This window comes from Acanthopagrus latus, chromosome 9, assembly GCF_904848185.1.
Source record: "Acanthopagrus latus isolate v.2019 chromosome 9, fAcaLat1.1, whole genome shotgun sequence".
Taxonomy (NCBI): domain Eukaryota; kingdom Metazoa; phylum Chordata; class Actinopteri; order Spariformes; family Sparidae; genus Acanthopagrus; species Acanthopagrus latus.
Window position 1 is genome coordinate 11,831,242 of NC_051047.1, and position 26,161 is coordinate 11,857,402.

The 26,161-nt window shown below is 40.7% G+C and overlaps 1 protein-coding gene across 6 annotated transcripts in view; it reads right to left on the bottom strand.

Annotated features, from left to right (window-relative positions):
• Window positions 1–26,161, bottom strand: part of myo16 (myosin XVI) — a 107,992-nt gene that overhangs the window by 30,308 nt on the left and 51,523 nt on the right. For all 6 annotated transcript variants that reach the window (XR_005077088.1, XM_037110499.1, XM_037110501.1 and 3 more), the window contains exons 8-24: window positions 24,474–24,549; window positions 21,818–21,968; window positions 21,534–21,684; window positions 20,760–20,870; window positions 18,559–18,624; window positions 16,197–16,324; window positions 13,963–14,068; window positions 12,619–12,736; window positions 11,913–12,060; window positions 10,860–10,977; window positions 8,289–8,406; window positions 7,529–7,600; window positions 6,881–7,022; window positions 6,149–6,221; window positions 2,878–3,030; window positions 1,880–2,080; window positions 182–257 (exon numbers count right to left, since the gene is read on the bottom strand). Coding sequence is in view for 5 of the 6 variants with exons in the window: in XM_037110499.1 (XP_036966394.1) it covers window positions 182–257; window positions 1,880–2,080; window positions 2,878–3,030; window positions 6,149–6,221; window positions 6,881–7,022; window positions 7,529–7,600; window positions 8,289–8,406; window positions 10,860–10,977; window positions 11,913–12,060; window positions 12,619–12,736; window positions 13,963–14,068; window positions 16,197–16,324; window positions 18,559–18,624; window positions 20,760–20,870; window positions 21,534–21,684; window positions 21,818–21,968; window positions 24,474–24,549 (2,008 nt within the window). In the remaining variant the exon portion in view is untranslated. The remainder of the gene's footprint in view (window positions 1–181; window positions 258–1,879; window positions 2,081–2,877; window positions 3,031–6,148; window positions 6,222–6,880; window positions 7,023–7,528; window positions 7,601–8,288; window positions 8,407–10,859; window positions 10,978–11,912; window positions 12,061–12,618; window positions 12,737–13,962; window positions 14,069–16,196; window positions 16,325–18,558; window positions 18,625–20,759; window positions 20,871–21,533; window positions 21,685–21,817; window positions 21,969–24,473; window positions 24,550–26,161) is intronic.

Below are 26,161 nucleotides of genomic sequence, written 5' to 3' on the forward strand. Positions count from 1 at the left end.
CAATATACACACAGACGGTGCTGTCTGCTGCATATGTGATGAAACACACACACAAACACTGCCACACTTAGACAGAGAGTGGTTTTGTGCACAGTTGGTTTAGACAAGAGTGCATCTTTGTGATCAACTGTGCTCTGACACCACAATGTGCTCGTGTGCATGTTATTTATTGGGTACTTACACTTCATCGTAAACAGGAGATTCTGAGGAAGGGAGTCCTTGTTTCTTGTGAGCGATCCCGTGAGGTCGTATGAAATCTGGTGGACAAAAAAAAAATCGTACATGGACATTCACTTACACGGTACATTAACATCATACGCAACGTAAGCCATTATGTAAATATCAATTTACGTGGACCTATATCTTTGTAAAAGCACCACTTTATTTCTTTATCATGGTGCTTTTGACATTTCTAATGTTGACAATCATCATTCAGTCTTCTAAAGAAAATGTTATTGTCATGTTTTCTTTCATCAGTAGCTGCTTTTTATTTATTTCATCCAAAAAAAGACCTCATTTTGTGTCAACCAACAAAATTGCCTTTTAGGAATCAAGAGGTTTCCAGTATGGAGAAAAGACAGCGTCCATACAAGCCTACAATCACATATCACTCTACAAATATAATAAATTCAACATTTCAGTATCATGACTTATCCGTAAAGAAATAAACAACATTAGACAAAAAAATCAGTAAAACATAAAGAACACATTAAAAACAGTTGATCTTATGGCATGTTTTAATTGAAAGTATGCTTATTTAATATGATTGTAAGCATGGACTGCATGCTCTCTTCCATCAATGTGCAGCCCTGAAAACTGCCAATACTACTGCACTGTCGGAGCCAAAGGACTGGTTTCGATAGCATTACTAGTGTGAAAATATTATATACCTTTTAATCTATTTCTGTTAACCTCACAGTTGTTAACACTTTCTACTAGCTAGCTGTTACCATTTGGGATGTAGCTGAACTGGGCATGCTGATCGAGTTTGAGTTTTAATTATGCATTATTAATTATGAAACATTTCTTTCATAAATTATTTGTTCACTTTAAACCCATGTTTGCACACAGCCCATAGGCCTATTGTATATATATATATATACATACATACATACATACATACATACATATATATATATATATATATATATATATATATATATATATATATATATATATATATATATACATACATACATACATACATACATACATACATATATATATATATATATATAATATATATATATATATATATATACATACATATACATACATACATACATATATATATATATATATATATATATATATTATATATATATATATAAATTCAGATGATTCACTTCCTAGAATTGTTAACATTGAGTCTGGTTTTCTGCCTGGTTGTCTGTTATCTTTAGCCTGCCTACTTCATAAAAATCACACTCCTGACAAGGGCACTCTCCAGACATAGCAGATAACAAAAGGCATCTAGGTTCATTGTGGGACTCATTTTCTGTTAGGGCAAACAAAGCCTTGAGAATATGGAATAATAAGAGAATACATAAATTTGATTTTACCTATATTCATAATTTAGGATTTTTCTCATTCAGATCAAAGAGTTTTTATGGAAATGACCATTTCTACCAAGGAGCTTACGTTTTCACTCGTAGGCTAACACTAAAAACTACTAAAAGTATTTCCAGAAATGTTCGATGTAGGATGTAACTTGACCCAGAATAGACCCCATTAACATTTGGAGCTGATTCGGATGACAGGACGGATTCAGTATTCTTTTGGGTGATACAGGGCTATCGAGTTTGATAGTGGATCAGGCTTGATTGAATTAAATGGGAATGTGGGGCCTTGGTCGTGGTTTTCTGCAATATAAACTAACCTGTCCGGCATAGTGGCAGACAGTGAAGGCTGGGCCCTGGTCTTTCGGAGGGGGGTTTCCGTTGCCATCCTTGGTTGTGAGAGAGAGGCCATGAGTTGGATTGGAGTCCAGCTGCGTTGACAGCCTCTTGTATAGGGTCTGCTCTGCTGGCCGCAGGCTCTGGCTCTCCTCATCTAACACACACAGCAGGCCCTGAGGCTTCTGGAAGAGGAACAAACAGATGCTCACATGTTATTTATGTCACTCATGGTTACAAAGCAACCTTCATAATAATGGCGATAAATTATTTTCATTATGACACTTTTATTGATCCCCCAGGGTAGAGCTGGCCTCTAATATCAAATAACTTCAGTCATTTTAAATTGTTTTTAGATATCTGGAGCATTTTGGCTGTTATAAACAGAGACACTATGGACAGAGAGGGAACATGGGGTGAGAGAGTAACATGCAACAAAGGACTGAAGGGATTGCCATGACATCAACTTGGCATCTTAAACACAAGTTGACCACCAGTCCTACCAGTAATATTTCAGTTTGGGGCACAACAAATGTCATTTTTGTTGTAAGTCTAATTTTCAAATAAAATTCAATATAGAAAAAAAAGGAAACAAAATTATAGAAAAATAAAAAGTACAAAAACCAACTTCCTAAAGTGATTAATTTGATTAGATCAGAACATTTACGATATCAAAGAGATTGTGATACAAACTGAATTAACAAGCTGCTCTCTAAGGTCCCCAGAACACTGATTGAGACTCAGTAGGTACAACAGTATGAAACTGTGCTGTCCTTTAAGATCACTTTGTTGACTCAATTTTTCAATTTTTTTTAAAAAAAGTCAAAGAATATCTTTCTTTTCTGATTAAAATGTTGTCCCCAAAACTACACAGTGCACCTTTTAAGCTTTTGTCATTGTCTCTAGGTGAGGCTGCAATCTTGAATTAGATCATGAGACACCAAACTGGCCTGTACTGGTCTGAACCAGCCGCATACAATACCTGAAGAAAGAAGTCCAGGACGCCTGGCTGGTTGGTGGGGGAGCGTGGGGTCTCCATGGCGATGCCCTCCTGCAGACACTCAGCCTGCTCCTGCTGGAAAAGCACCTCGGAGACGTACTGCCTCAGCCGCTCATTGGTCATGTTCACGCACAGCTGGAATGCAAACAACACACAAATCGAGATGTAAACATACACTTGGGTGCACACGGCACGCAGTTCCTCCTCAGAGACATGCTGCTGTATGTTTGTTTTAAAAAAAAAAAGACAAATGCACGATTATGGCCGGAAAACAAGTTGCCGTGGCACCAACAGGGAAGTCAATGGGGCATAAATGAAGTGACTACTCACATATCACACCTGACCCTGAACTCATGAGAACTGTTTACGGGCACACCTCATGCATGATATAATAGAAATGGATGTTCTTATGTGCTGCCTTTTTCTCTGCCACTATAATATGAATAAAGTGTTCCTGCTGGGACACATGAACTCTTCCTAACCCAGCAGTCAGCCACTCACAGCACAGGGAGGAGTCACTCAAATGTGATTGTCTGGCGTAAGTGTGTACAACACTGGAGGGCAGATTCAAGTGTGACTTGTCACATTGATGTAATGAGAAGGAACGTAGAGTATGAAGTGGAACAACACAGGAGAGCAGACTGCAGCAGCAGCAGCATGAGCAGCAGGCCTGTTTAAACTTTTCCTGAACCCAAATGTGTCACAAAGCGGGACATGAAAAAAGTCTTACAGTGTTGTAGTCTTGGAAAGATTTGTCACACTTGTACTTGAGTGAGGTGTCCTTCGTTTCAACCTAGGATGTAATGTATCCATCTGTTGTACTTCCATTTCATGTTTTGCACTAACATGAATATTGACGGCAGACTGAGCTAGATTCGACTCCTCAATTAAAGCCCTTCAGCACTTAGCATTGGGCTAATAAGAGATTTATATAGTCACTGAAGAGTGAAGTGTTAATTTGCTGGAAGTGTGAAAATCATAAATTAACCGGGTTGAGTTTTTCTCTCTGGGCGCCGTCACGTGACCGTTTCAGAACAGTGCCATGACCCACATTCTGTCTCGCCGAGTGCTGATTGAGAAGTGCTGATCTCGAGGTGTGCTGTTCTGCAGTCCTGTTTTTCTTTCATCCTTGTTTGTCTACAAGCTAGGCGAGTACATTAAAGGCTTAGTCCCAGCAGGTGGTTGATTGAGTTAGCTCATTAGCAAAGTGCTGAGCAGGTACAACACACCCCTGACAAACACAGCTCTAATTAACGAGCACTAATGACCCTGATCATGCTGCGTGTGTGGAGCCTGGTGTGTAAGTGTCTACGTGTGTGTGTGTGTGTACAAACATGTCAGAGTGTGAGGGCTTGTTTGTCACTGATGTGCCACATCTACTGTAAGAGATCATCGTGCTTGTTTATCCTCGCTCCTCCTCTTCTCTCTCCTGTGGCGGGTAATGTGTGCGATTTGAGAAAACTGAAATTAATATGGAGCTCAGCAGCAACAATAAGGAATATGTCTGAGGGAGAGAGGCAAGGAATGCCACCATCTGCCAGAGATAGTGTTTTTTTTTTTTTCACTTTGTTAGCCTCCTCCTCTCTCTCCCTTCTGGCCCTTCTGCTCTCTCCGTGACCTGAGGAGGAAAGGTCACGCAATCCCTAGCTTCCACTTGGATTAGAGATCATGCAGAGGAAGAGTAAGGCCACTGAAATCTTAGTGCCACACACGCACACATAAAAACCTGTCACACACATGCTTGAAAAGCAAATCCAAATACACTGTACTTAATAAAAGCTGGGAGGAGATTGGGAGTTCCACAGGGAGGGAACATAAGCTCTCAGTAACAAAAATAAGCACTTAGCCTCTTGAGCACTATGAATTACACCCTAAGACACCTCACACACACACGCACACACACACACACACGTACGCACTGTGATATACTGGCTTGACTGCCAGGTCCCTGCTGCTCGTACTAGGTGGTAGTCTATTAACAGTGCATGCTTGATGAGCACATGGCAGATTTACAGCCCATAACAGGTGAACAGTATAATGCTGCACATGTTCTACTCTGTACACGGTGCATTGTATTCACACCTGCTGACATACTGAAAACAATTAAAACATTCAAGCATTGCAGACATGCTGATCCATCCGTGTGCATAATGCATGCAAAAGTGCACACGGTTAAGCTCACAAAGCCGTTGTATAAAAACTCTGGGAGGGGCGGGACTGCTTACAAAATAAAAAACTTCTTTTCCCATTCCTATTCCTAGTGATTCAAATATTTCTAAAGTAATAATATAACATTTAGAAACAGTTATTTGATATATACTTCCATATTAACAAGCTGCCTTGGGGGACTAAGGTTCCCAAAATACTGTTTGACACTAGAATGACTGCTACTCAGACGGGTCACATAAACAAAGTTAAAGAGTATGAAATTGTTTTGTCCTTTAAGGACAGTTTGTTCTTCAGTTTATTCACCTGTGAGGAATCAGTATGTGAATGTTTTCCTCTACTCTTAAAATTTCTTCCTAAAAACTATATTGTGCACCTTTGAATTCCCAAATTTCCCAAAACTACATCAACCACTGCAATTTTTGTTGAGCTATTTTTGAGCTTTTTTCAGGCTCCCACTATTGTGGTACAGTGTTTGTCATGTTTGTAGCCAGACTGCTGAATACTGACTGTAACTGGAATTTGAGCCTACTATACGACCATAGCACTGACACACAAGAGTTTCTTTATTTTGGAATAATTTAGGTAACTGCCACTGTTGCTGTTACTTTTCTTCAACAATGTGAACAATGCAGCATTGAAACAGACCTTAACATTTCTTCAAATAAAAAACAAACAAACAAACAAACAAACAAACAAACAGACACACTGGTTTGGAGCTGCTTATTACTCTGACATCTCACACACAGGCAGTCATTGTTGTCAGTGGCCAGTTCATCTGAGGACAGCTGAAAATCACGCCACAGTCAGCCACAGACCTCACCTCATTCATTACAATTACAGACTAAAATGTCCAGGCTAAAATAGATCGCAGACCCAAATATTTAAACAATTTGATTAAGATCAGATAAATCAGAAAATGTCATAACTGCATTTGACTAAATTAGGGGAAATTATCTGTCAGCTTGAAAGGAAAAGGAACACAACACTGATGTTTTTGGGGGGTTCCTTTTGCCCGGATGTGTGTGGGGGGGTGTGTGTGGATTGACTGAGATTTATTGTCTGATAAAAGTCAGCATTGTCCCACCTGCTCATATCCATTCCTCTGAAATTCTTGAAAGCCAAAGATGTCCAAGATCCCAATTTCCAGGGCAGGATCACTGAAGCACATAAACAGATGGAGAACGTTTTCATTATTTGACACCACTGTTAAACCAAGATCAAAATTGCTTCACTCTGACAGGAGTTATCATGTCTGTGTGTGTGTGTGTCACATGCACATCTGAAGGGGGTGTGTCATGACGTGTGTTGTTGACAGATTTATTAGAGTCTGTGGTTGGTGCGTAAACAAGGCTAAGCACAAAAACATTCCAGAGGATGGGTTATCTGGTTATCACTGTGATAAGACTTTGCAACATCAACAACACCAAGGATAGAGTGGCCTCCACCTAAGAAACTGCTTGTGTGTGTGTGTTGTGAGCCCTCCACATAAACCTTTGATGTGTCCTCCATCTCTGCAATGTTGTTCAGTATTTTACATTTCAGTGTACATGTCTTTTCATGTGTGTCACACACTGTAAACTATTACAGGCCGCAACTCTAAACTATGTTACAATAACAGTGTTGTCACTCTGAGGCCTTGAGTGAGTAACTGCTACTGTGATGACAGATACATTACATTAGAAGTGTTTTTGAAAACAGTTATCAACGGCTCAGGCTTCCAAAGAAATGTTTATTTGTATCACAAGAAAGCCCTGAGGTGCACACACAAGCACACACACACACACACATCAATGCACACACAGAAACACAGTCATACCCAATGCTGTCATCATGGCCTTGCAGGTAGTCGTTGCTGCTGTTGACGAGATGGCTGAAGAGCCGTCCGTAGATGGCCTTCGCGAGTTGGTCTCTGTACTGCTCTGACATCTCCACTGTGTGGCGTCGAGTGATCACATCACCTGACACAGGAAAAACATGACAACATAAGTTCTGGCACAGTATTTGTTGGCTGATTTTTATAGGATTTTAGTCGTGATGCAGAGAAATATTCACATTTCTTTAAAAGATACCAATTTCCCTGGGATTGTATGTCCCAGTGAAGGCAATGTAGAGCTGCACAATATATTGTTTTAGCATCGACACTGCAATCTGTGCATTTGCAATACTAACATCGCTGGACGAGCGATGTCAAGTAAAGCAAATTCAACCTGAACGTTAAGATTTCAGCACTTTATACATAGACATTGCAAATAAATAGAGATGATTTGTGTTTTTTTCATTTTGCATATATTCATATATATATATATATATATATATATATGAATATATATATATATAGAGCAAGAAAACAAAAGCAGAAAACAAAATCTTGCATTGCCAGTTTTTTTCCAATAATGACTAATACATATAGTGATTTTGCTTGTGTGTGTGGAACTAGCTATGCAAGGCGAAGGTGAGTAGATACCTTTGAAGTACTGCACATCTGAGGTGAGCGCAGTGCTTAAGTCATTGGAGCACACCTGCAACATTCCAGAAACTGTGCACAGGAAGACAGAGAGAAAGATAGTGACAGATAAATGATGGTGATGAGATAACACATCAAATTAGGAGCATTAAAAAGTAGCTGATGAGTAACATCCCAGAACCTGCTGTTACAATGATATCACTCTGCCAGCACACCAAGCTGAGCTCCGCTACAGCTCATTTCCATGTAATAATCGATCACTGGAGCTGGCAGCAATTAGTCATCAGTGGACTTCTGAGCAGCACTCATAAACAAGCAGCAGAAACAGGTGACAGTGACCCAGAATCCCTTTGACATCGCTGGCCATGACATCACATCTCCCTGACAACGACTGGCTCTTTCCCGTTCAGGTGCTGATGTCATTTGTTTATCATCTTTCTAAGGTCAGGGGTCACAGGAGCACATGGAGCGGTTGCATAATGAGGGAGTCAGAAAGAGAAGGAGAGAAAACACAGACCACAATAGCCAGGAGGTGTGAGTCTATGAGCGACCTCTCTTCCCCATGGTTAAGTTTTGGTAGACAGTGCAGCGCACTAAACAGGTGACTGTCTGACCTTTAGCTCCCGTTGGCAAGCTGCCAGGCAGAACTCCAAGGGAGAGAGAGAGGGAGAAGCTATGACGACGATGTAAACAAGATGAAGCCCTCCTCCCCTCACCTCCTCCACACACGCGACCAAGGTCATGTAACAGGGGCACTGACCTCTCTCCAGCAGCTGCAGGTCAGAAGGAAAAGCTGTATCGGCATCTGTCAATGCAGTAAAACGTAGATCCCCAATATGGAGCACAGCAGATAGCAGCATAAACACTGAGTCGACCTCCTTTAAAAGAAAGAGACCGTGGACAAGACAGAAAATCAAAAACAAGGATTTGCATTCATTCTTGCACTCCATGAAATGCTGAGCAAACTTTTTGATGATAGACTTTTGGCCAATAGTTATTGGATCAATCAGGCTTTGGTATATACTTGTTGGTAGGATAATTAGTAGTAAGGTAGTACAAGTAGTGGTGGTTGTTCCAAAATGCCATGAGCCAGACTTTTCTACTGTGACAAGTGTAGGGCTGCAAATAACAGTCATTTTCATTTGTGTTTAATCTGCTGATTATATTCACCAGAAGTCCCAAACCCCCAAACTCTTCATTTAGTATCAAAAATTACAAAGAAAAGCTGCAAATCTCATATATTAGAAACTGGACCCAGCAAATACTTGTCACTTGGCTTGAAAAAAGATTGAAACAATTAGATGATTATCAAAATGACTGGTAATTATTTTACATTTAATCCTCTAATCATTGCTGCTGCAGACATTTTTTTTGCATTTAGATGCTGGTGTAGAAAATATACACACCTCTGGTCAAATCAGGTTTGCCAAATGAAAAATGCTCAGCTGTTTCAGGAAATTATTTAGCCTTTGATAGAAAATTAAACTAAATGTTTATGATACATTTTTTTAAAGCTAGGCATCTTTTGTAGTTATGGATGGGCTATGAGCTGGGTGACACAGAGACAGAGACTGACTTATGCATTATTGGTTTTGAATTTTCATAGAATTTGTCGACAATAAAGGAAATACAGAATAACCAGCCTTACTACAATCTTTTTAAATCCAGTGCTTTTTTACAACACGTCAGCCCTCCTCCCCTCATTCAGACACTTCTCCTCCTCTGTCCTTCTCTCCCCTTCTCTCTGCCCTTGAGTAAAGGACACTTAATAGAATACCCCTTTACCCACTGCTCTGAATCTCTGAGAGGGGGATGTTTGAGAGTGAGGGTGTGTGGGTGTGTGCTTATGTGTGTTTGCGTGTGTATGAATATGCCTGCATGTGCACTCTCCCAAGGCAGGATATTGGAGCTGATATCTTGGAGATAAACACAAGCATTAGTCTCTGTCTGACACATTATACACAGTCAGACTCCCCCCAGCTTAGGAAGGAGAAGAAAGGGAGCGAGAGAGAGAAAAGGAACGAGGGAGTGTTAATGACGATTGACCTTTGGGTCTGGGCTGGGAGTCATACCCTGATTAGACTTAGACAGAGACCTATGGGTGGTCTATCACTTCCACTCCTACTCCCCCACTCTTTCTTCTCATGCAGGGGACACCAGTCCTCTGTGATAATACCACTATCTTTTACTCTATTGCGCTGTCCCTGAGGCCTTGCCTGCGTGTACTGACTGCTGCTGGATTAAAAGGTGAGATGGTGGTCACTCACTGCTGACAGATGCTGACTGGGAATCTAAGAATAGAACCTGATAATGGGCTGGGAACACAGCAGGTCGTGCACAGGACAGACTGTACCATACACTGAATAACACTACATGTGCGCAGTGTGCATAAATCAAAGTGCTGGCTTGTGCATCTGGTCACACATTTCATTATCGTCTGTAGATAGATAGATAACTGAGTCCCACTTCAGTATCCTAAGATTTCCACACATCTAGGCCAAATATGTCATAAGAGACTGATGACGCCTGTCTCATTTCAAATGCTTCTTGTGACTGAATAGGGAAGACACACTGCTGTGTCCTTTGCAGCTCAGTGTCCTACAATCCATTACGCAACGGTCAATTGGTTAATGGAGCATGAGCAACGAGCTGCAGCTTGTAAAGCTGGCAAATTATTTGTGACCATGAAATTATTTACCAGGTATAACTGGGACACGACTTGTCAATATAGTTTGAAAAATGTGTCTTGGCACGTAAAACAAAAGCCCAAAACATTATCCATCAGCTTTGCTTGCGTCGAGGTTGAAGTGTGGACAAGGTCAAAGCTCAGTCTGGAACCTTCAGTCCTTTGAGGGACCCAATATTTTGCGCTGCATCTTGTGGAGGACCCAGCTCTGGACTCAGAGACACTTAAAGACTAGAGCTAGCAAAAAATACATCTCATCATTGAGCTCACAAATGGTTGGGCACTTATTGATGTTTTCCTATTTTCCTCCCTTTATTTAGGATATTTCTACAAATTGTTGGTTAGATATGCAACCTTCATTCTCCTCCATGTATGTTTGTGTTGCCTTCATGCAAATGTTATGCCAGAAGAATGCAAAGAGCCATCCAAACGACAAAAACTATTAGTGTAAAGAATGTGATTTGCCAAATAACAGAGCATGAGAGAGCAGAGCATTTTTTGTTGTCATACGATATATACTTCATATCGTGCAGCTCCATTAGGGGCCATTTAAGGTTCTGTGACATCATCACTAAAAAATACCCTTGCTGTTAGTAGCCTTTGAATAAACAAGCCCATCAGAAACTACACAGTTCAGATCATTACCTGCTTGTTGAAGCCCAGGGCTCGCAGCGCCTGTTTAACTGCTGCGAGGCGTTCCCTGCTACGGGTGGAGGCTGTAGCGACTCGAGGGTTCTCCCCCTGAAGGCCTCCACCAAGATACCTGGAGAAAAGACAGAAAGATGGAGCCAAGCAGACCAAAATTTTAGACAACAAAGTAAAACAAAGAGGACAAGATGAGTCCTCATGACTAGTGTAAGACAAATCCGGTTGCACTGGTATTAGGTTTTCATGGTACAATAATGATCTTACAGAATGGCACAGTTTGATGGTATCAAAGTAAATGATATTACACAATTGTTATTATTTTTGGCTAAAATTACTTGTGGAATGGAAATGGAAGAGTTTTGTGGTTGAACAAACACATTATTATAATTTCACAAACTGAGACTTCAAATGAACTTTAAAAATATATACTTCTGATGGTAGATTTCAATACCGCTGATAAGCAAATGCAGACTGTTGGGTAACTTTCAGTTTTCATATCATGGTGTACCGATAAACCGCGGCAACCCTGACGACAACAGGTGCATCGGCTCCAAACGTGTCCCCATTGCTCCCCACAGGAATTTATGTGCATATCTTTGTATAAGAGAGACCTAGAACCACAGGTTTTATGGGGCAGTTCTAGGTTGATTTACGCACGGTTTCTGTCACAGTGAGTATAGTGCTGTGTTTGGGAGCGAGGGGAACAGGCAAACAGGGTTTTAAATTTGCTGAAGTGGTTTGCACAGACAAGGAGACACAATGGGCTGGTGTGCTGCCAGAAGGGCTAGCGTGCTTCTCAAGCTCCAAAACAGACCAATTCAGGTCAGTGGTTATCACACTGGTGGCGTACAGTGGATAACAGCAGCTGAGGACTGACTTTACAACTAAGAACTCGCATGAGTAGATGCACACAGACTTACACAAGGGTGTGTATGCGCAGATGTTCAGTTGTTGAAAGCTGACGATATCGTTGTTGAATTTTCATCAGTGATTTTGTGAACTGTTGATATAAATTAAGCAGTATACATATGACAGCTGACACACACGTACCTATGGGCCAGGACATTGTTGAGGTAAAGTGTGCTGTTTTCCTCAGGCGACTGGCCTTCAGCCATCAGGTAGAAGATGCTGAAGCTGTGCTGGTGAGGTTGCAGGTGGACCAGGCGAGACTTCTCCAGCATGTAGGCGTACACACGGGCTTTAAAATCAGATGTGTTTTATGTTTCAATTACAGGTGTGTAAATTACATTTCAACAGTGCTGATGATTGTGGAAAAAAAGTGAAAATTCAATCTGGGGTTTAATGGCAACTGCTCTGTGATCAAATTAACTGGGGTAAAATAAGGTGAGCAGAGCTGTAAAAATGTAATAGTGCAGCACTATACTTATGGGCTTTTACTGCCCCCTGCTGGCGTGTTACTGTTGTACCTGATTTCAGTAATGTCATTGTTAAGCTTGAATGTTTCAAATGCTGTGTAGTATCATAACAAACTTAGTGATCCAGACTGTAAAAAATAATTAATATTTACCAAATTATCTATCGACAAAGTATTTGATATAGTTTAATACTCAAAAACAAATGTGTGGAATTCTAAGGAAGTTTCCGAATACAATATCCATATTCAGATGTAAATATTTTTATATAAGATTAAGTTAATTTAAAAGATAATTATAATAACACTGAAAGCATTGAAAAAGTAAACTGATACGAACTATCAGTTTACATGGAGTGCTTCACTGACATAAATATTAGTTACCTCTGAGCAGAGTCCTCCTCTTGTCACAGTATTGAATGGTCAACAGTTTGATAAAGCGGCTTGAGTTGTTGTTCCTCCGAGTCTTTGCATGACCGAAAGCCTCCAGAATGCAGTTAACCTGCGTATTTGATCAAAGAAAAGGACACTTTTTGAAAATCACATAAATGTCTTTCACTTAAACTGCATACCTTTCTTTTACACGATAATGAATCCACACATAGTATCGCTCTTACACAGGTTTCTAAACTTTACATGAAAAGGAATTTCTGCTCCCATTCTGCTTTCTACCACTAGATGTCATTGTGCATCCGTTATGTGGGTGCTCAGTATTTTCCACGTCCCAGGATGATCAGAGAGCAAGCTGACCCAGTTATCGACTACATAACGATGACTTCATCAGAACACACTCCCAGGCTACACATGCTGCTTTGTTACCAAACCGATAGACTGAGAGCAAAGCAAGTGAATCATGTGTTAAGCCCCATGAACACGACACAATCTTAACCCAACTACACGACTGGGAATATAATAAGGAGTCATGTAGGGGTGACCTATATTACAGACTTTTCTTCGCTTTCTTTCTCTTTTTTATACACAATATTAGGCAGAGTCCTAATCGCTTATCCTAAAATAAACTGTCTGTTTATGCTATTATCAAAAAATGTATTTATCTATTCAGTGATTGCAAAATGTGCCATGGATGGGACATGATTATTTTATGTCCTTTTGTACTCTACTCTCGATACTACCTCAATTTTCTCTGCTGCAAATGGTTCTGTCCTCAAGAAACAGCATCAGACGAGATAGAGCCACCTTAATGGAAATGTCTGATGATACAATCAGACACAGGGTCTGAGAGCTCCAATGGTGTCTTTGACAAATGAACAGCTATCGAGCAGAGTAGCAAAGATGACCAGTAAAAGGCCCTACGATAATCCATACATCTATTCTCTCCTCCTGCACAGCAACATAAGAACAGCATGAGACATTTACACAGCCATTAACATTTCCTCAGCACGCTGTGTGCTACCTGAGTTCTTATTTCCAAGACGACAGGTGAAGGAACATTAAGCACAGTAAAGCATAAGCACAGGGAGAAAGGATGCAAGATTCAGTCAATCCTTTGCTTTGAAGAACACACAAATATTCTTGAGTATCTCTATGACGACTGGCTGTGTAGAAAATGGAAACTGAAATGAATGAAAAACAGCACAGATGTCTCTTGTCTCTTGAATAAAAGGAAAGAAGGCAACAAAAGATTCAAATAACCAGCCCAAGACTGTACAAGTTCCTTAGCAATATAAACCTCGAGGACACCCCCACCTGATGACTGACCAGACTTACATGTTTCATTCTGGGCTCCAATGCGAAGCCTTTTGGGCTGGAGCGGGCTGTGAGGTGTCTCACTATGTGCTTACAGGCCTCTGTTTTCCCAGAACCACTTTCACCACTAAAGAGACAGAAAAATACAGATTTAATGTCGTTCATGCCTTAGGTCAGTGTTTTCCTGTCAGTATGCATAAGGAATCCTTCTCTATAAATGTAAGTAAGTGACATATTCTATGGATATTTCATAGTATATCCAACGTTTAACAATAATAGTATAGAACTTATGAACTGTACAATTAACCCGAACAGTGAACACAATAAGTGTAATATAATTTTCAATAATGTATTGTACATGTTTTAACTATCATACTTACAGTACTTCATAAGATTTTACTTCGATAAATTTGGTGTTTTCTTCTTCCTGGTGCTTTTCCATAATTCTCTTTTTGGTTATTTTAAGTGTGTACTAATGCAGGACTGATTAGCATAGAGTGAAGACTCTGTGAATAAAGCTTGTGTTCAGTTCTTCATCATGCCCTTATCCTGTATATTATCAACCATAATCTAAACTTTAAAAACACAATCAATTAAATGTTTTCACAGATATGTATGAAATACTGAGATGTAAGCCTACTGGCTTTTAATTTAAAAGAAAGAAACTTACTTAGACACTTAAAATCAAGAATGCCTTGAGACCCCCTGTCGAGCTTTGGCAACCCTGAGGTTATTACTGCTTGACATGTTGCCATTGTCTCTAATGATCCATATCTTAAAGGATAGCTTGGCACAGTTTTCTGATCTGTTTTAAAACAGCAGCCCATACGAACAATCTTTTAATGTTTTGTATCGCTGAGATGTAGTCTCACATTTTTCACTATGATGAATGATAATAATGTGCTGTAGTTAGTGTTTTGCAAAGGGATTTACTGCATAATTATCATATATATGTAAACAGAATAGGGCAGTACAATCAATCAAAACATAACCTATTTACCTGTTTCTTTCTATTCTTTTATATAAAAGGTACTGTGTTCCTCTGCACTCTCACTATATAAATAAAGATGAAGTTAGAGAATGTATTCAAATTATGATATGTTTATGTTGCTGTTATTTCTTCAGCATTTATCACCACATGTATTTCAAAAAGTCTTTTTAGATGCATTCAAAAATAAACTAATACAAATGCTGCTTTTAAGTAAAAAAACAAACTTATTGGTCCAAAAATCAAGTATCTGTGAGTGTAAGACTTCTCAGAAGAATGTGTGTTATGCATTTGTCATCAGGGTGTTTCCCACATCTGTCACCTCAGTTGTATGCCTCCACCCACCTGACATCACCCCTTCAGGGAACCCCTCCCATTAAATTCTCAATCGATCCCCCTTCTGTCTAACACAACTAATGCTGCTCCATCGACCACCACCTTCCACACGCCGTTACTGTCACAACTTATTTGCCACAGGAGGCCTGGTTTTAATTTGCCGTTGAGTGGATTTTAAATCCGACATAAGGTACCTCTACAGTACATGCTCTGACACTCACCGACATGCAGAGAGTTGAGACCGGCGTAGTAACACTAAGCAGATGGCTTCAGAAGGTCAGAAGCCTTTACTAATGACCGCAGTGTGCTGTGCTGCACTGTTTGTCTGTATGTTGCTATATTTCCTACTAATGGCCCTGCTGAGTGTGAAGTCCAAAAGCCTTTCCACTGTCTTTCATTTACCAGTTTTTATTAGATTTCAAGGGCATTTTGTTTGACCACTGGCCTCAGGGAATCATGGCCATTGATTGCCTGTAAATGTGAAGGAGTGTGTGAATGTGTATGTGTGTGCTTTTGTGCATGTATGAGGAAACGGAGTGAAACAGGAAGCTTGAAAGAAAGAGAAACAAGAAAAATGAAGGAAGCAAGAGAGAGAGAGAGAGAGAGAGAGTATACATGAGAGTGCACAGTAAAATGTCCTTGCGTGTGTGTGTGTTGGTGTGGGCGAGTGAGATGGATAGCCTGTGGCCAGGGCACTTTAACTCTCTGCCAGATTGGTTACAACTCAGCGGGAATGTCACTGGAGAGCCGGAACAGGATTTAATTGCAATTGGGGAGCTGCCTCCGTCCAGCCGAGGACAAAGGGCAACTTCCACCTCTGTGTGAACCCCGAACAGGTACAGCTCAGGCCAGACTGGGAGCTATTCATCTCTCAGGTGTTCAAGTGTTTGTGAGAGTGTGTGTTTTTGTGGGTTGGAGGAGGAGGGAGTACCTCAGGATGAAACACTGCGGGCGTCGCTCCTGCAGCATCATGTGATAAGCTCTTTCTGCTGAGGAGAAGATGTGAGGTGGCAGAGAGGAGCACAGACGACCTGTGGAGCTCAGGTACAGCTGACTCACCTAAGAGAGGAAGAGACATGCAATCGATCAAGACATGGGATCAGAGCCTTATGTAACGATACACACACGGGCTGGGCAACACAGAGGATAAAGTTTCAGCAAAACTGTGAAACCATGTTGGCTATCACTTTCCGTGTCAGTTTGTATGTGTCACAATCACTAAATAGGTGTACTTTACCATGTAATCCAACCCAAAGTGGCTAAGCTATCAATTAGGTGCTGATTGAAAACTGTCATTCAAACTCACCTTTCACATAGTGTGGTCCACAGACCTAGTGGTTTGCAAGTAGACTTGGTAGAATGTCACATTTGAGATGAATTGTTTCTCAACCTATCTGTGATTTTAAATGACTCCAAAGTATCATCGTGAGTAAATAGACGTGGTCTTTTAATATCAAATTAACTTGTACATAAATCTACCATTAAACTGCGTAACATACAGTATGTACGCCGAAATTCCAGTTTATTTTAAAAAATGATCAGCACAGGGGACAAAATTCTCCGGTGTGGAGGCAGAATTGCTTAACTGATGTCTCAGAAAAACCAGTACAGTTCTTTCCATTAAGATGTCAGTGAGGACAGGTAGGCTATGCTATTTTGTAAGACTGTCATCTAATTAGGCTGTAATCTGTAATATACTGTTGAAACAGGCTGATTGTTTTGGGGGATGATGGGGAGTTCAGGTGGTCTATGAAATTGTAGTCCTTGGTCTGAAAAAGTTTGAAAAAAACTGTTTTAGTCAAACATGTTTTAACCGACCATGAAACTTATTGCAGCTGGTTAATTTAAAATAAGAAACCATTAGCACACAAGTGCAGACCAGGTTCATTTCAGGCTAAGTAATAGAAAATAGGAAGGTAAATTGTGTTCTGAAAATGTTCAGATTTTCATTCTTTATCTTTACTAGAAGACCCTCGTCTAGACATTATTATTACTTCAGAAAAAGATCTGCTTGTAAAAGAAACACAAACCCAACAAAAGAAGCTCTTTTTCATTGGAACAATGAAACTTGAATAACATTTTTGAAAACACAGTAGATGCACAATCTATGTAAAAGGAGGAATAAATAATGAAATCTCAAATGTCATCATTCTACTTTTGTAAGTGCGTCACACAGTGAACCAGCAGTTATCTTTCATAACTGAACCCCTACTTGTAACCAGCCCAACAGATGTGTGCCTGTTCTGTATTTGTGGCTTTGGAAGGAGGACGGGCTGTGGCCCGCCAGACCAGAGGGGGTGACAGACGGCCAGCAGATCACACATGTTGTGACATATGTCCTTCACACACCGGCTCCTCCCCGCTCCTCCACACACTCTCTCTGCTGGGTAGGGATGCCTGGAGTGATTCCAGACACAGGCAGGAATAGCCAGAGCCAGAGGGGGCCTGGCTTCATTCAGCCATGGCAGGAGAACATGTCTCCTCCTCCATCCAACCCCTCCTAGGTCCACATGGGCAAGCACTAATCTGGCACTAATTCAGCTATTTCAAAATGAGCTATGCACAATTTAGAATAAGGCAACACACACGTGCCTGTTAGTCATTCACTGAGTCATTCTCCTCTTGCTGTTGCATATGACATTATACTGCTTTTCACTAATAGAGATGGTGTTTTTAAAATGAATTCTTTAAGGGATTATTAAACTCTTCTTAAATTCTTGGAGAGCTAGTGCTGTCTGTGTGTGTGTGTGTGTGTGTGTGTGTGTGTGTGTGTGTGTGTGTGTGTGTGTGTGTGTGTGTGCGCTAGCTAAGAAGGATCCCTCCCTTCCCTTACTGATGCAGAGTCAGCCCAGTGCTGTGTATCACTAACAGGAAGACTGCATTATTTATTAGCCACAAGGTCCATTTCATCTGTTCATGTTCTGCTTATTATGCAGCAAGCACGCCTCCATTGTAGCATGATTCTACACGTTAAATACATAGCCTGTCAAATCTAAAGCCATGTGTTTTAAGACTGGGTCACAGATAAGGTAATATTTATACAATTTTCCCACTGAAATTGCCGTCTATATGCAGTTTTTCTAAACACGATTTAACCTGCTAAAAATAGGTGATTGACTCCTTTCACATTGCCAGGTGAAAGCAGCAGATAATATACTTCATCCAACTACATCCAATAGATGTTTAGACTATTTCTTGACCTGATGATAGAAGTATCGACGGAGTGGAACAAGTCGCGTCTTTCTCATCTTTGTCTAAGGTACTGACATGACATGATTTCAATATGTGCTTACCAGAGTGGAGTAGATTGGCAGCTCTTTGTTTGGATTGACCAGCAGAAGGATATGTCCGATGTATGTCTAAAAAAAACCAAGAAAAAACAACACCTGAGCGAGTTTTTCTCTTTGATTCGGCTGAGAGCAACACATGAAATCAATCTTGTAAATCATTTGTCATTTGTGTGTTAGGGTGCACTGCTCTTCTTCGATTGGCTGAAGTACTGTCACGTTGCCTCAAGCTGCAATTGACCTGAAAATAGAAGTCCTGTCCCTCTCTTTCCTCAACATCAGTATTCATGGTGGTGACAATCACTATTAACATAAGATTGTGGTAATCTCATGCAAGAGATAGGTCAGGAAGGGACCTCGAATGATAACCTCGGCAATGACCTCCAATAAAAACGACAAATCTGCCCTCCCACTCAGCCCACACTACCCCCTGAGGCCATTTAGATACAAATAAAGCAACTTCCAATTTCTGACCCTTTCCACTAAAGTGCTAACCCTCCATTTCTCACAAAGAGTCCCAGAGGCTGTTTAAAAGCCCTCTCTCCTGGGAGAGTGCAGACATTGCTAACATTCAGTAACAGGCTGCTCTGTCCTTCGGCCCCGGCTCAAGGTTAATGGCATGAACAAATCTCACTGCTTGCGTACAGGGAGCAAGCTTCACCCTACAAGTTTTATGTAACTTCAACTTGTCTGAGAACAAACTGACTGGTGTTTAATATTGTGACATGCTTGTGAATAACACAGCCCCAATCAGTGTCTTCTGACATATCCTTTCACAGTTCCTTGCCGCTCTCCTCAGGGGTTTAACGCTGCACTGGTCCTTCTATCCTGGCAGAAGGCAGCAGACCACTCATCAAAGCCCCCTCTCTGACCACCCTGCTGAGAACATATGGAGCCTTCACTGCCTTTGTCCTCCCCCTATTGCTGTCCTTTGCCACATCCCTTCTCTGTTCACCTCTTTCTTGAAATGCCCTCTGTAATGTTCATAAGGTCGGGTACTTTAAGTATAGAAGCAAGAGGGTGAAGAGGAGCAAAGACATGAATTGTTTAGGAAGCATGAAAAGTGTGAGCTGCTTTTTTTTTTTTTTGAAAAAGATGGGTATTATGTTAAAAACGTCATCCTTAAATGGGAAGCTATTACTTATTATTTTAGGAATCTTTGCTACAGACAGAATGGGGTGTGACTATACCATGTGCACCTTCATGATGGACGAGTTATACACAATCAGATCAGGCGTGCTCAGAAGTCCACATGATAGCTGCTCTTTGTCCACTCAATGTCCTTTCTTTTCACCACTTCTTCTTCCAAATGGACTGTACCTCAAATCCAGCCCTCATTATTCTGTCTTGATGATTCTTTCTTCTTCATCCACCAATCTACTGCCTTTTATTGTCATCCCCTTATCTGTGTCCCCCCGCTGTGGCTAACCCTACTGTCTGTCGCCCATCTGGGTTAATAACAGACTATTACTGCCTCTTCACAGAGAAAAGGGTGCACCGGATAGCTCCACATTGATCTGGTTCCAGTCTTTATAGAGCTTGGGTCCCCGTGGAGAAGTACGGGCCAGACGGCAGTTTGAAAGGAAAGTTGAATATGACAGGAATGTAAGATGGACCAATTGTTGGAGATAAAGGCATTTTACTCCTGAATATAGTCATGGATTTATCTTTCCAATCAATATATACTGTATTGATCATGAAATTGTCCCCCAGTGTAAGTATGTGTGCATATCAGAATACGCTACCACTCTCACACAAGTGCAGTGGGTCAAAGGAGGTAAGAGGATTCAGCTCATGAACACAACCTCATGTATAGACTACTGAGTCTATAAACTAACTAACTATATGCAGGAAAAATAATTCACCACCAGTCACTGGGTGTCAAAGAAGTCAGGCGTCAGAGGTCACAGATATAAATATTATCTGCACAGTGGTCTTCAGGAGAGGAGGCAGTGCATTATCCATAATGCACTGTGTGTTACATCTACACATGCTGGAAGGAAACCCACTGCAGCTGGTATAAAGAAACTGTAATGTGATCCCAACATCACAGTGTGAAATTCCCTGGAAATAAACAACACCACAGTCCACTACAAATAAACAACTACGGTGGCCAAGTTATGCCCCAGAAAGTGTGTGCTTTGGGTTACAATGCATGATTAATGCCGAGTTGGGTTCCTTGTTTAGTGGCACGAGGATGTTCTTACGTAGATTTGGTCGTTCCCAAAGCGCTTTTGCATCTCGTAGAGCAGGCTGCTGTCGGTCAGCTCACTGAGGGACGCCAGGTCATCGTTGGGAGCTGGAGGCATCAGCTTGACCTGAGGAAAATGTGTAAAATGCAGATGCTATTATGTGATAAATTCAAAGTATGGGACAGTGGTCCCCAGCTATTCAGATATTGCAGAACATTGTTCAAATCAACCTCTTTACCAATTGATTGACCTCCTCTATTAAACACTTTGACAGTGAAACTACTTTGTGAAATTAACTGAAGGAATGAAATGCCATGCTCAAATGCTCATAATTGGAAAATATGTGTCATATATTGTTTAACAAGAACATACTTGGTAACATTCCAAACACTGCTGCTGAATCAAATTCTTTATGACTCCAATTTGAGCAGTTTTCCTGCTCTCATCGCTTTTGTCAGTTATCCTGCCTCTCTGCCAGTGGAAGAACTTCTATGAAAAACTAATGAAACCGTTTCCAAAGTAATTACGCAGCATGCGATGTTCCAGATAAAAACGAGGACAAGTGGGCCTGATGATGATGAAGCAGATTTGATATGCAATGCCCGCTCTTCCATCCACTTGCCTAAAATACTTCAATACATTTCTGATGACATGACGCACACGATGGATGGGCCAATCAGTACAGTCATTTTATCTGACATTCACATAATCCTTCTAACTCCTGGACATTTGGATATCTTTGCTCTCACTATGGTCTTTGTTGTAAGAGGACACAAGAACACAAGGTACCTGCTCAAGTTTGCTGGCTCCAGAGCTAAACGGGCCATCCAGGACATTGTCTTGGGAGGGCTGTCGGCTCAGGACTCCACCTGCCTCTCTGAACATAGCACACTTCTCCAGAAGACTGTCCCGCTTTGAGATAGGAAGACCCAACGGGTTCCTGAATTGGTAAGGACACAGCAGATGGAGGAACAGAGAGCACATGATTGGATGAGAGAAAAAGGGAAAAAAAGATTCAGAATTTGAAGGGTAACCGTAACACAACAACTGTGCTTATTAAATTGTTGACCCACAGGTTCTTGACAGGTGTGTTGAGGTCGTGTGAACCTCCATCATAGCGTTGGTCAGTGGAGGGTAGAGGAGCGGAGGGGTCCAATAGTCTCTGCAGCCAGCTCTCCTCTGCATTCAGCAGCATATCAACGATGGGCTCTGATGCAGCAATGTCTGGTGATATGACACAAAAGACAGGTTCGTCAGCACGGCAATTTGTTGTGGGATTTGAAAATCAGGGTTTAGTTTACTTTGATAGAACGAAAACTTCAAACTGTCGAATGTCTAAGCTCCGAACCTCATTCAACACTGAGTGAGAGTGAAGAGTGTTTTAACATTGTTATTGAACTTCTCTAGGCCCTTAAACAACCAGGTACATCTTTCTGTTATCTTTCTGTCTTCTACCATGCCAACCCTCCTTTATGATCCACATGGATGAGCCTGCATTGGTGCAGTATGTGAACCCCACGGCGAATCAATCGAACTGTGCTCAGGAGGGGGGGAGTTAAGACACCCCCCGGCTGTAATGAGGTCTAACAGGGCACCAGGGAAGGGGATGGCTTCATCCTGTCTTCGTATTTCTGTGTGACTGACAACCCCCTAGACTCCCATCTCCTGCTCCGGCTTTTTTTCGTCATGTGGCTGTGGAGAGGGGTGAGGGGCTTCAAGTGAAAAAAGACGGGGGATCGCCTCAGTCTCTAAGGGCTTGCTTCACATCTTCTCTAAGCCTACATGCTAGAAGGGGCTATTGATTAAGGCCAGAGTGAGGCAGTCAGAGGTGTGATGAAGCCATGGGAGTAAATGGTTAGAGGCAACTATGATATTCTATCTCACAATGGAGAGGTTAGGAGCCCAAAGCCCCTCTGTGTGGCACGTTTCATCACCATCACACGAGAGATGTGCTTGTACAGACAATCACTACGCTATATTCAGCAGCCTGGATTAATGGGTGGTTTCATAATGGTTCAGTTGAGGTATGAGAATCAGATACTTTTGCCCCTGCTGTGTGTGTGGGAAGAATCCACAAGATTCATCAGGATCATCAGCCAATAATGGCTTTTGCTCCGACATCTGTAAAACTATTATAAATATGTAAATTAACAGTCATACACCAACAGAGAGACTTAGCATTTCGCAGAGAAAACATTAACATATCTTTCCCAAAAATGATTCATAATTGTCAAAGAATTAAATGGTACATTTGTTTACAGCGGTTGCTACTTGTCTTCTCTCCAGCCTTGTGATGGCGCACTGCCATATTTCTTGGAGTCTTTTAAATCTTTGACTGTCCACGTGTTTCTTGGAGAGGTTACTGGGGAAACAATGATGGGTGATACTTCCCATTTAAAAGTAACAAAGTATCATGATAACTGACACACTTGCGACACTTCAAGCCTTTAAAAGCCTTTAGAAGTAATGTAGTTGGCAGGTTTGAAAAAACAGTCCACCACTCTAGCGCTGCACTCCAATGACCCTGTTGAACTCATTATAGACAGTTTAAAAACAAATGAAAAAAAACATGAGGTATCACCTTTTTTATTCATTTTATTCTTCCTCCTTTTCAAATCAGGTGCTTGCATTACCCATAATGCAATTTAGCCACTGACTGACATCACTGGAAGCAACTTCTGAGATTAAATGTACTTTCTCTGGAGCCACAAAAGGTTTTATAATGCTTTTTCAGATATGCAGTAATACTCCCCAAGACCTACCATGTGTAAACACACATCAATATGTAGAATTGGTGGAATTACCCTTTAAGTGACAGGCTGTGCCATAAGTCATGCCCATAACTTCTGCAAGGTGGAATGGCATTACACCAAGCTATGTAATCTATGGCCAATCTTCAAGTTTTCTTCATCATCACATTTTGAGATTGGGCACACAGGTCTGGCTCACAGCTGATCAGAAGTTTCCAGTTGTTTCTTTAAGCTGGTCAAAAATCTTACAAGTGACCTTTAATGTTAAGTAAATCTATTAAAGTTAATTCAGTTACAATGTCACTGTAAGAATAGGCTTCATTTTAAAATACAGTAGATGACTCAGTTAGTTATTTGCATTGCATAACTTGTAAATATCCTTGCTGAGCCGTCCAGGTAGGAACCTCTTTGACAGACATCGACGAACACACAACTAACTGCACATTTAATCAGTGCAAATTGTCTTCATTTCGAACTCCTCTTTTGATCTCGTACGCTTCCAAGATTTGAAAAAATAAAAAAACAATACATGTCCCTGGATAATGATATGACAACCTTTAACCAATTAGTAAATTAATCACATCAGCCCCCTGCGATTACTGCTAACACATAAAATAAATCTGTATGTGTGAGAGAGAGAGTGAGTACTGGCATGAGTCAGGTGTTAAAGTTTTATTTCATTAATAAATGGGCTCTCTCGCAGATACACTGAAATGTGCACAGACTATGACTCTGTCTCATTCACCGTGTGTGTGTGTGTGTGTTTGTGTGTGTGTGTGTGTGTGTCTGGGCCCATGTTTCATACAATCACAGTGATTATTAATGCATTTGGCTCAGCTGAATATATCAAAATCCATTTCTCCGCTTCTTTGCTTCATTACCTCTCACTAAAACACGTTAAAGCCCATTCCTGCAGCAATACTTGTGTGTTTGTGTGTGACTGTATGAGTTGAACTGTGTGAATGCTTAAATGTGTTACCTGAGGGCTTGTCTTGGTTGCAGTTCAACAGAGTCGGGTTTACTCCGTGCCTCAAGAGCTGGCTAACGATGCTTGTCTGTAAGAGATGGGAGAAACACCCGCATCAATTTTCATTAGATCCCAGAAAAATTCAAACATTTCTAGGGCACTGCTTCTTTTTTCAAACCATCATACAACAAGAAGAAATCTTTCATTGCAGTATTCTAATTTTTGTTGTTTTACTTTTTGAAAAGAGGAAATGTGGTGGTTATCCCCATTTTTATTGCTACAGATGTAGATATGTAAATGTAGGACATACTGCGACACTGACATAGAATTTACACACTGAGCCGATGATACATGCAGTCTGTAAAATGTCCTGCATGTCACACATGACAAGTCTAGACAAGTGTTCCCCCTGACTGAGGAGATCCTTTAATAATGAGAATATCTTCCATCACTTGTCACAAAGGACGAAGCCCACAGTCGCCTCATTTCTACACAAAGTGACATGTGATGGCTGTCACCTCTGTCCTCTGTTCTGTCTGGGTCCTGTCTGTAGCAAGTATCTGCAGGAAAGATGGAATGACCCAGAAATGGTCTCAGCAGCTCAATAAATATCAAAGCATTGTTTCAAAATGAAAACAAGATGGTATAGTTGATAATCAAACACATCTTCTCAACCAGAGCTAATTATAAGAAAACATTCAAGGAAAATAACAAACCAAAATAAATCCCCTCCTACTGTCCACAGTTTAGACAGCTCTATTTAGCTGCGATTTCGCAAACGTTGTTCAGAGATCATATTGTCCATCACTACCAAGGTAAATACTTCTGATTGCCTGGAAGATTTCCACTGAAGTTGTATGCCAAACATATTCCCACATTTTTACAGTTAACTGGTGCATACATTACAGTATATCAAACAGCTGACGTTAACAGCTAGTGAAACTAACCACAAACCTAATTATTCCTTCTTACTGCTGATTTTTAACAGCTCGCTGCATCAAAAAAAGATTTCCAGACACTTCACTTTAACTAAAATCAAACCTAAATAAAAAAAAAAAAAATCACAAGAGTATTATTATGAAAACAGTTATGTGACAGTGGCACTGAAAGGCGCTTTTCACAGTCTGAATCACAGGCACTTCTTCTAAAAGTGAACGAATAACAAACTGCGTATATACAGTTAGACAGACTTTGTCATTTATGAGACACGGCTGGTTTCACAAATGAAACATGAATAATGGGAATTGTAGCATCTTCTTTCTAGGTTTTAGATTGTCACCTATAGCAAGCCGAAGCCACACCCATTCCAGTTTCTGTCATGGCACCCTATTTCTGAAAAAAATGTATGGTAGTGAATGGAGAGGGACAGGGTGACAACAAGGTGACAACAAGGTGCCGTATGTTGAATGAGATGATGTAGTTTATTGAGTGGTTTCATGCAAAACTAAATATTACTATCTTTACACAAACAATGAGTTTACTGACTTTAAAAGACATCTTTTTATTTCACAAACATCATTTGTGTAATTCATGCCATAATTCAAACTGGATTCAACATTTATTTGTCACTCCCCATTGGCTAATGTCCCATTTATTTCCAAGATAACACCTCATGAGGGTTCATCAAAAGGGGCCTGAATTCAGCTCGGAACACCAGGGACTAAAAGTCAGGATATCTCAGCCTCTGCCAATTAATTTTA